This window comes from Mobula birostris, chromosome 30 (genome assembly GCF_030028105.1).
Source record: "Mobula birostris isolate sMobBir1 chromosome 30, sMobBir1.hap1, whole genome shotgun sequence".
In the NCBI taxonomy this organism is placed as follows: Eukaryota; Metazoa; Chordata; class Chondrichthyes; order Myliobatiformes; family Myliobatidae; genus Mobula; species Mobula birostris.
Genome location: NC_092399.1, coordinates 38,064,752 through 38,076,769, shown reverse-complemented (window position 1 = coordinate 38,076,769; position 12,018 = coordinate 38,064,752). Strand labels below are relative to the sequence as shown.

Sequence of the window (12,018 nt, the reverse complement as noted above, 5' to 3'; positions counted from 1 at the left end):
TAGCCATGCTGAGCACAGTGGCGAAGATCAGCTGCTAATGCCCCCAGAATTTCTCCCATATGGCACAGTCTGCTGCACAGTTCTTCCCTAATTGCTTCCACCTATGGCCTCTGCTTGAAACGCTGCTCAGTGCCATTATGAGGACCCGGTAGTCATGCTGCTCCAGTGCTGTTAGTTCAAGGAAGGACCGCAAGGGATTTCTATCCAGTGCCAGGGCAAGAAGCACCGGTGTCTCATATCTGATGTGCCATGTGGCAAGTTTGACTTGTGCCAGGTAAGGCTCCAAGCAGCTGGTACTGTTCTATCTGGGGAGCTTACAGGGTAGACCTTGAGGTGCTGAGGCCTTTTGACCTTCCTCTTGCTCTGGCAGTGTCTGCCATGGTGCCCATCTTCCCATGGCGTCTTGGGTTTGTTGGTGTGGGTCATTACAAAGACAAGTGATGCACTCCACTCTATCCCACAGGTTGGAGAGCCTGGGTGACTCACTCTGTCCTGGCTCCCTGGGAAGGCACAATGCTCGGTTCCCAGGTCCTCCCTCTGGGTCTCGTCTTCACAAGCCCTGCCCGCTGGTGTGAGAGAGGTATTCTGCTCGGACCGTCGTCTTATTCCCCGGGTCTTAAGGCTCCTAACTGACTTCGTAGCTCTTCAATCTCATCATCGATCTCGCATCCCACTCCTGCCACCGATGTAGTGAGCATTTGGTCCAGAATAGCAAATGAGGAAGCTCATTAACTCAGCAACCATTTTATTGTGATAAACACAAAATAGACGGGCACCCTGACTCAGAGAGTGAACCCAACCAGTCTCAATCAGATGGGGGAGGTGACCATCACAAGCCCTGGTTACAGTTAGGCTGACTCACAAATACACAAGTGCATAACTGTATAACCCAAGCTAAAATGGAACAATAAATGAACTGGAACTTCCCCCCATAATCCCACAAAATCTTTTAACACAAGAACAATAAACAGTGCTGGTCATTAGAAATGCAGAGACAGGCTGTCGACCACGTGCCCCCCACCCCCAGAACGTTACAATACTTAAATGGCAATATTTGCTCCAGTAAATAGATTGGATGTTGTCATTCATTGGAACTTTATTAAAACCAGAAGTGGTATGATTAAAGTGGGTTTGGTTCCAGATTAGATAACTATCCACTTGAATTGTATTGGTCTGTAAAGACTCACTTTCCCTTCATGTGTTGTAGTTGTGTTATAAATGGTCATTGAGCATTGTGTTCATCAAATAGGATCAAATAACTGGGCACTGACCATGGTCCAGTTAGATCCATATTCCTTAAAAACCTCAAAGAATCAATACAAACTTACAGATTTTCAGTTGACTGAACAATAGGTTGTTGGCACAAATCCAGTCACACTTAAATGAAATTGTAATTAGATTTATGGTACCTTACTGTTCCTTGGGGAACAGTGATCACAATATGATAGAGTTCACTTTGAAATTTGAGAAGGAGAAACTAAATTCCAATGTGTCGGTACTTCAGTGAAATTACAGTGGCATGAGAAAGGATCTGGCCGAGGCTGACTGGACAGCTGGAAGGACAGCAGAGCAGCAATGGCTGGAGTTTCTGAAAAATGAGGGAGGTGCAAGACGTATGTATTCCAAATAGAAGAAATTTTTGAATGGAAGAAGGACACTACCGTGGCTGACAAGTGAAGTCAGAGCAAAGTAAAAGAGAGGGCATACAAGGAAGCCCAAGCGAGTGGGAAGACAGAGGATTGGGAAACTTACAAACTTTCAGAAGGAAACTAAGAAGGTCACTAGGAAGGAAAAGATGAATTATGAAAGGAAGCTGGCGACTAATATCAAAGAAGATACTAAAAGCTTTTTTAATTATATAAAAGGTAAAAGAGAGTTGAGGGTAGCTAAAGGACCAATAGAAAATGACACTGGAGATATTATAATGAGAGATGCAGAGATGGAAGAAGAACTGAATGCGTATTTTGCATCAGTCTTCACAATGGAATACATCTGCAGCACACCGGACATTCAAGAGTGTCAGGGAAGTGAAGTATGTGCAGTGAAAATTACGACTGAGAAGGTGCTCAGGAAACTTGATGGTCTGAGGGTGGGTAAATCTCTTGGACCTGATGGAATGCACCCTTGGGTTCTGAAGGAAGTAGCTGGAGAGATTCAGAGGCATTAACAATGATCTTTCAAGAATAGATAGATTATGGCATTGTACCAGATGCCTGGAAAATTGCAACTATTACTCCGCTATTTAAAAAGGGTGTGAGGCAGCAGAAAGGAAACTATGGACCTGTTAGCCTGAAATCAGTGAGTGGGAAGTTGTTGGAATTGATTGTCAGGGATGAGATAACGGAGTATCTGGAGGCACATGACAAGATAGGCCAAAGCCAGCATGGTTTCCTGAAAGGAAAATCCTGCCTGACTAACCTACTGCAATTTTTTGAGGAAATTACAAGCAGGGTAGACAAAGGAGATGCAGTAGATGTGTTGTACTTGTATTTTCAGAAGGCTTTTGACAAGCTGCCACACATAAGGCTACTTGGCAAGATAACAGCCCATAGAATCACAGAGCAGTTACTAGCATTCATGGAGTATTGGCTGATCGGCAGAAAAGAGAGAGTGGGAATAAAGGGGTTCTATTCCGGCTGGCTGTGGGTTACTAGTGGAGTTCCACAGGGGTTGGTGTTGGGACCGCTGCTTTTTATGATGTATGTCAATGATTTGGACTATGGGATTAATGGATTTGTGGCTGAATTTGCTGATGATACAGAGATAGGTGGAGGAGTGACGATTAGCACAAAAGAAGAAGAAGAAGACAACAGATGGACAAAATCTGTAGTTCTGATTGCTGCACTGCAGGAATGATTTGCTAGAGTGAGTGCAGAAGAGATTCACCGCAATGTTGCCTGTAATGGAGAGCTGTTGTTATAGGAAGAGATGGGATAGGCTGAGTTTATTCTCACTGGAACATAACGGACTGAGGTATGACCTTATGTAAGTTTATAAAATTATGAGGGGCACAGATGCAGATAGTCAAAATATTTATACCAGGACATGGAAATCTGGAATTAGAAGGCATAAATTTAAGATGAGAGGGAATAAACTCAAAGGAAATCTGAGGGATAGATTTTTGCACACAGTGGAAGGAGAGGCTAGGACCAGGAGGCATGGTCAACAATTTGTTTAATGGCAGAGAATGAAACTTAACACAATTAGACTAAGCTGCAAGCTTGCTCAGTTAGTAACCAGCCAAAGACCAACAGAGGAAGATACAGTTGTCCATTAAATATGTTAAATACTGTCTTTCTAAAATTATATCCAACAAAAACAATTAACTCTTACAATGAAACATTAATTCAGTTGCATTATCCAGCACTGAAGAAAATTCAAGTGATTACACAGAGTAAAACTCTATTATAAACATTAGTGTCATGAATTATTTTACATCCATTTTGATTCTTATTTTTCATAGCATCACAGAATTATAGTCGCACAGAACAGAAACAAATTCTTCCATCCATTATGTCCACGCCGATCATCAACTAACAATCTGTATTAATCCCACTTACCTGTATTAGGTCTGAAGCTTTCTATGATTTGATCACTCAAGTTATCATCCTGATGCTTCTTAAATGTCGCAAAAGTACTTGTTTGCACCATCCACTCAGGTGGCACATTCCAGATCCAAATTCCCTCCAGTGAAAAAAAATCCTCAGAACTCTTTCCTCTTCCCCCTTACCCTCCTGCCATACTAATTCTGTGATCTCTGTCAAGTTTTCTTAGTCTCATCTGTTCCAAGGAAAATAGCCCCAATATATCCTGTCTCTGTTCATAACATCCCTGCAAATCTTTTCTGCACTCTATCCTGTGGTTGTGGTGACCAGAAACGTACAAAGTACTATAATTATGGAGTGACAAATGTTTTATAAAATTGTCCCTTACCTCCTGGTTTATATTATGCTCCCTGGATAATGAAGACAAGTATCTCAAATGCTTTCTTCACCACCTATTTTCAGGGAGCCCCAGACTTGCACACTAAGTGTTCTCTGTACCTCAATACTGCTGACAGCACTACTACTGCATTTAATATGATTAAATTCTATCTGCCATTTCCCTCCCCATCTTACCAACTAATTAATATTACCCTTAAGCCCAATACTCCTACAACAAAACATTTTTATGTCACCTACAACATCATACCACCTACAGTACACTCATAGCCAAATCACTGAGGGTCATAAAATTGATCTTTGCAGAATACCACTTGGCATTAGTTATTTGACTCCAGTCACGACAACAAGCTTTACCATCACTTTCTAACTCATAGTATCAAGCTAATTTGCCTTTCAGTTATTTGGTTCCTCACCTGTTGCCAGTAAAATCTTAGAAATCTCTGTCAAGACCACAGCAAGCCTCTACATTTACTCGCATAGCACTCTGGGATGCATATATCACCCAGGCCTGCATATACCATCCTGCTAACATTCCTAATTCTTCCTACACGTTAGTGATTTCATGTGTTAGAAATTCACTGCCCCCTCCTCTGTGTCCTCCTTAATGATTACAGATAAGGAATATTCAGTCTGAATGTCACCTACATCCTCTTGCTCCATGCACTTTCATTCTCAGTGGAGGTTGAGTGAATAACTAATAATTGACTCTCACCTGTGTGAAAAAGTACTCACATGCATAGTCATGGTCCAAGTAACCAACATGCCAGATTGCAATTCTAACTGCAGTCATCCAAATGTTCTTATGAAGATATGGTGTCTGCCTGTACTAATAATATCACTTATGAGAATAAACCTTGGAGGCAATGCATTTTATAAACTCACATTTGCATTTTGTGAGACCTATGTGAAAATAGCTTGCATGTTATGATGCAAAGGTTGTTGAAACTAAAAAGAGGAACTTGAGCACCCATTTCAATGAGGAGAAAAGGTATTTGGAAACCTCTCCAGACCTTCAGCATGGACTTTACCTCCTCATTCAGAATTTAAGCCAGCAGAAATTGTGGACATGAGGTGTTGGTGTCTGTGAGGAGTAATAATAATATTGATGTTGTGTGTTAGTGTGATGAGAAGATAAATGCTAGATTGAGGCCATCTGTGTTTCACTAATAAACTTGGATCTGTTCAACAATGTCAAAGCAAATTGAAAGGTACTTGTGAAACTAGAACAGAAATTAAGATTCAAGAGATTCAACTAGTTGACCATTTTCTTCACATAAGCATTTTGACATAATTCTTTACCAAAAAACATGGTAAATCCGGGAGTCTTAAAGGCATAAAAAGACCAATGTATTTAGCTATTTTTTGAAATATGACTTCCATGTCAATTATTAACAAACCTTGGAAGCTATGGCAATATATTGAAGTTATAATAAAATACTTCAAATTTATTATCAAAATTTTGTTGTTTCCCTTTCTTCTGCATTTTAATTTAGCATGATGACAAGAACTATTAGGATGGAAACAACTTCTTCCCCCAGGCCATAAAACTACTGAACTCCCTGCCACTATCCAGGTCCCATCACTTATGAAGCATCAGTAGCATTATCTTGTCTACTTTTTAACTTCTATCATATATATACCTTACTATTTGTGGCAATATTTTTGTGTTATGTGGGTGATTATATATGTACTATGTTATACACCTCGGTGTGGAGTAACATTGTCACATTTGGCAGTATACATGTGTACAGTTGAATGGCAATAAACTTAAAAGTGAACATAATTTTAGGCCCATTTTTAGCATTTCATTTCTTTTTTTATTCTTAAATTTCATTCAAATGAGCTTATCTATGTACCTAAAACCCTACGAAGCTACATTTTTGGCAATAAAACATGAGGATTGAATTACAATTTTGGAACTAAAACATTCTTACATAGGAAAGTCAGTAAAATTACCAATTTGTGCCATAAATGTTCCAGGGTCATCAGCTGATCTTGGATGCTGCCTTCTAATTTTCCGTAGTTTCTTAATTTCACTTCCTGAAAAAAGAAGATAAACCCATTTAACCCCTTGAACTAAGCTAACTTAATCTCCATAAAATGCTACTATAAAAGGCGTTAGCACGTAGCAGGAAGGTACTATATCGGGAAAGGTCATGTTACGATTCGAGGTAAGGGTCATTGATTGGGAGCAACACCTACAGGGCTAGTCCATATCTGACATCTGGGAATTGTTTAAAAACCAGCCAATCAGAGTACAGGATGGGCATATTCCAATAAGAACAAGGGTGGTCAGGTAAGGGAACCTTGGATCTAAAGTTAAACAGGAAGAAAAATAAAGCATATTTTACTTATTTATTTATTTATTGAACTACAGCATGGTCTAGACCCTTCCAGCCTTTTCAGCCGTGCTGCGTTGCCCAGCAAGCCCTAGCCTAGCTTAATCATGGTGTAATTTACAATAATCCATGAACCTACCAACTGTGGACTTCGGACTGTGAGGGGAAATCGGAGCCGCGGATAGAAACCCATATAGTCCACAAAGAGAACATACATACTCCTTACAGACAGCAGAGGAAGATGAACCCGGGTCACTGGTACTGTAAAGTGTTGTGCTAATCACTATGCTACTGTAGACAATAGTCAGTATAAAAGCAAAAGCAAAAGAGAGGGCATATGAAGGGCAAAAATTAGTGGGAAAGTAGAGGATTAGAAAGTTTTTAAAAACCAATGGATGACAACTAAAATATAAGCATAAGGAGAGAAAAGATGAACCACGAAGCTAAACTAGCCAGTAATAGCCAATAACATAAAAAATATACCAAAAGATTTTTTGGATATATAGAGAGTAATTAAATAAGTATTTTTCATGTCTTCACTGATAGATACTAGCAGTATGCCACAAATTTGAGACTATCGGGGAGCAGAAGTGAGTGTAGTTGCTATTAATAAGGAGAAGGTCCGTGGGAAATTGAGAAGTCTGAAAGAGGAGGCTGTAAAGATTGTGGAAGGATTAGTAATGGTCTTTCAAGAATCAGTAGATTCTAGAATGATTCTGGTGAACTGAGAAGTTGCAAAAGTCACTCCTCTCTAAGAAGTGAGGGAGGTAGAAGAAAGAAAATTACAGGCCAGTTAGCCTGACTTTAACGGTTGAAAGGTGTTGAGTTCATTATTAACAATGAGGTTTTAGGGTACTTGGAGGCACATGATAAATAGTTCCCCACGCATTCTTTTAAATTCCAGTGAGCACAGGTCCAAAGCTACCAAATACTCCTCATATGTTAACCCCTTCATTCCCAGAATCATCCTCGTGAACCTCTTCTAGACTCTCCCAATGACAACACATCCTTTCTGATATATGGGGCCAAAAATTGTTGACAATTCTTCAAGTGCAGCCTGACTAGTTTCTTATAATGGCTCAGCAGTACCTCCATGCTTTTATATTCTATTCCCCTTGAATTAAATGCCAACATTGCATTTGCCTTCTTTACCACAGGCTCAACCTGTAAATTAACCTTCTGGGAGTCTTGCATGAGGACTCCCAAGTCCCTCTGTACCTCTGTACCTTCTCTCTATTTAGATAACAATCCACAATGTTGTTCCTTTTACCAAAATACATTATCATACATTTCCCAATACTGTAATCCATCTTCCACTTTTTTCTTCCAATTTGTCTAAGTCCTGCTGCAATCGCATTGCCTCCACAGCACTACCTACCCCTCCACCTATCTGCGTATCATCCACAAACTTTGCCACAAAGCCATCACTTTCAAATCATTGACAAACAATATGAAAAACAGCAGTCCCAATACCGACCCTGAGAAGCAACACAAGACACCAGCAGCCAACCAGAAAAGGCCCCTTTCATTCGCACTCACGGCCTCCTGCCTGTCAGCCATTCCGCTATCCATGCCTGTATCTTTCCTGAAACATCATAGGATTTTATCTTGTTAAGCAGCCTCATGTGTGGCATTTATCAAACACCTTCTAAAAATCCAAATAAATGACATCCACTACCTCTCCTTTGTCCACCATTGTTATTTCCTTGAAGAACTCTAACAGATTTGTCAGGCAAGATTTCCCTTCATAGAAAGAATGTAGACTTTGACTTTATTAATCGTTAGTCTCCATTAGTAACATTAGAGAACATTGTTTACTTGGATTTTCAAAAGGCCCTTGACCAGGTGCTACACATGATGATGCTTATCAAAATAAGCACCCATAGGTATTACAGGAAAGATGCCAACATGATGGGAGGAAAAGTCTGGGAATATAGGGGGCCAATTCTGGTTTGCTGCTGATGACAAGTACTGTTTTGCAGAGATTGGTAATGGGACTGCTCAATTTCACATGACATTTCTACAATTTGGATGACAGAATTGATGGCTTTGTTGCAAAGTTTGCAGACAACACAAAGATAGGTGGAGGGGCAATTAGTGTGGAGGAAGAAGGAGGACTTACACAGATGGTGTGAATGAGCAAAGAAATTGCAGAAGGAATATAGGTAGGAAAAAGTATGGTCATTTTCATGCATTTTGGTAGAAGGAATAAAGGCGTAGACTATTTTTTAAATGTGGAGAAAGTTCAAAAATTAGAGATGCAAAGAGACTTGGTAGTCCTTGTGTAGGACTTCCTAAAGGTTAACTCAGGTTGAGCCGGTGGTAAGGAAGGCAAATACAATGTTAGCATTCATTTTGAGAGGACTAGAATGTAAAAGTAAGGATGTAACATAGAGCAATAGTCAGACCGCACTTGGAGTATCGTGAGCAATTTTGGGCCCTTTATCTAAGAAAAGATCTGCTGGCACTGGAGAGGTTCCAGAGGACACTCATAAGAATGATTGTAGGAATGTAAAATATAAGGAACATATGATGGCTCTGGGACCATACTCGCTGGAGTTTGGAAGAACGAGGGGTGATCTCTTTGAAACCTATCAAATATTGAAAGGCACAGATGGAATAGATGTCGGCAGAATGTTTCCTAAAGAGTTTAGGACCAGAGGACACAACCTCAGAATGGAGGGGTATCCACCTAGAACAGAAAGAGGAAGAATTTATTTAGCTAGAGTGTGGTGAATCTATGGAATTCATTGCCACAGATAGCTATGGAAGCCAAATTATTGACTATATTTCTTAAAGAGGAGGCTGATGGGTCAATTATTCAGGGTGTAAAAGGTTATAGGGAGAAGGTAGGAGAATGGGATTGTGAAGGATAATAAAACAGCCATGATATAATGGTGGCGCAGACTCAATGGGCTGAATGGCCTAATTATGCTCCTGTACTTTCAGCCATTCAGAATCTAGTGATTCATGGAAGTTCCATGGAGTTCAAAGGCATTTATCAAAAACTATATTTGTATTTGCAAATAAGTGTGCAGGTACTTAAGTAGACATCCAAGTGCATACAATAAACTAAAGTTTTTCCACACATCCAATCAAAACTAATCAATTGTAAATAATCAATGAGGTCAGTGGCACCTGTTTCGATATTACTTAAGTAACTGTCCTGATTATGTTTTAATTTCAATTACAAAAGCCATCCATCAAGCATGATTTGTTTTCAAGAAATATTCTGGATTTAGAGACTTTTCTTATCTGCAATGTTAAACTTTCTAACTCCAGATAACAGGTCCTACTTGCATGCTGATGATTCCGTAATAGCAAGTACCTCTTTCCCTGGTACATATACTGTATAACAATAAATTAATCTGGATTTTAATCTGAATCTGAAAACTGTGGCATATAACCTTAACTGACTAACAGTGGACAGAAGAATCTTCTACTTCCAATCCAAAATCGGGATTCTTTACACCTGAATAGCTGAATCATGTAGATCAGAAGAGATGTTTTATTAGATCCTTAACTACTTTGAATGGTTTAAATAACACCTGTAACTGAAAAGAGCTCTCTTATGCCTCATCAAATCCAACTCCAGGGGTCGGGGCGGGGTGGTGAAAAGGAATTGCAAGGAGGTTTAGTAAGCCTCTCTTCCAAACAGGCTAACTAAACGATGACCACTTGTGAATGCCTAAATTCACAGAATTGATTCTTATTCAAGCCAATTCCAATTTCAATTCAGATATACACCGATGTATTAATCCATTTACTCTGAATTCCTTAAAGTATGCAAATGCCTCTCAAATATACATAATACTTATCAAGTGTCATTATCTGCAATAACCTCATCAAAAAAGTAATAATTTTACAAATGGGTTGAAGTAGAACAGCTGAAATAAAAACTGAAAATCATGGAAAGTCTTAGCAGGTCTTGAAGCATCAGTAGAAAAGGAAGAAAGTTAGAGTCTGAGTTGAAAACACCTTTATGAAAACTACCTGACCAGCTCAGTGACTCATGATTTTTTTTGTTTGCTTTTATTTCAGATTTCCCACGTCTGATTTTCTTTAAAATAGAATAGCAGTTCAGTTGCTGAACATGCTATTTCAGATTGATATGCTTAGCTTCAGAGAGATATGTGTAAAGAGGATTGAGAGCAGCATTTAACAATACATCAGTCAATTGGTTAGGAGTTACTAATTGCATCAACCAAAAGCAGCCCACCAGTGCAGGAGACACGGCAACAGTAGAGTATCTCTATGTGCCTTAACACTTTGTGTCAAATACTACAGTTTTCCTTTACTCAGGAGAGACATCTAAAAACCACTTAACATATTAAAAACAATTTCTAATCTAGATATCTAGTATATTTTGATCACTAATTTTATCAACTGAAGCAAGAAATTAGCTAAGAAATATTGTAAGAAGCTACCAAAAAAGTTTTAATATGAAATTTCACTAGACATTTATAGATTCACATTGCATAGTCACTCCTTACAAACTACCTGCAAAATAAAATTAAGCAAATTTTAAAACATCCACGCAATACATTAATACATTAGAAAATTTAGAATGCACTGTAAGCTAACAAAGGGAGCATGAATGGGAATCTATATGTGTTAGTCTTCAACAAACGTAAGACATAAACAGAATGCAAGATATACTCAGCCACTGAATATTTCCAGCATTAGCTATTTCGATTTCAAATCCTCGGCACTTACAGTTATTTTGCTTTTCAAGCATGGTGTGCAAGACTAAGATTAATAGTAATTGTATCCTGTAACAGAAATAGGTATTATACAGAGAGCATGTCAAAGATGATCTTAGTGGGATTGACCAAACATTTGGTCAAAAACCTAAGTTCGTATTGGAAGAAAGTAAAATGAAGAAGTGAGATCTGGGTAGGAAATATCAAAGAAGACACTAAAAGCTTTTTTTAAAAGTATATAAAGGCTAAAAGAGAGTTGAGAGTAGATTTAGGACCAATTGAAAATAATAATGAGAGATGCAGAGATGGCAGAGGAACTGAATGTGTATGCTACATCAGCCTTCTCAGTGGAAGACATCTGCAGCATTGACATTCAAGAGTGTCAGGGAAGTGAAGTATGTGCAGTGAAAATTACGACCGACAAGGTGGTCAGGAAGGTAGATAAAACTCCTGGACCTAATAAGAATGCACCCTCAGATTCTGAAGGAAGTAGCTGGGGAGACTGAGGAGGCATTAACAATAATCTTTCAAGAATCAATAGTCATTGTACCGGATGACTGGAAAATTGTAAATGTTACCCCACTATTTAAGAAGGGTGGGAGGCAGCAGAAAGGAAACTATAGATCTATTAGCCTGACATCAGTGGTTGGGAAGTTGTTGGAATCAATTGGTAGGGATGAGATTACAGAGTACCTGGAGGCACATGACAAGATAGGCCAAAGCCAGCATGGTTTCCTGAAAGGAAAATCCTGCCTGACTAACCTACTACAATTTTTTGAGGAAATTACAAGCAGGGTAGACAAAGGAGATGTAGTAAATGTGGGGTACATGGATTTCAGAAGGTCTTTGACAAGGTGCCACACATAAGGCTGCTTAGCAATATAACAGCCCATGGAATTACAGGGAAGTTACTAGCATGGGTAGAGCATTGGCTGGTCGGCAGAAAACAGAGAATGGGAACAAAGGGTTCCTATTCTGGCTGGCTGCCAGTTACCAGAGTTCCACAGGGGTCAGCAATGGGTCCGCTGCTTT

At 39.3% G+C, this 12,018-nt stretch overlaps 1 protein-coding gene across 1 annotated transcript in view; it reads right to left on the bottom strand.

Annotated features, from left to right (window-relative positions):
* LOC140190525 (adhesion G protein-coupled receptor B2-like) overlaps positions 1 to 12,018 on the bottom strand; it is a 1,142,782-nt gene that overhangs the window by 1,024,486 nt on the left and 106,278 nt on the right. Inside the window, exon 2 of the mRNA XM_072247176.1 lies at positions 5,901 to 5,984. Within this exon, the coding sequence (XP_072103277.1) occupies positions 5,901 to 5,984 (84 nt within the window). The remainder of the gene's footprint in view (positions 1 to 5,900; positions 5,985 to 12,018) is intronic.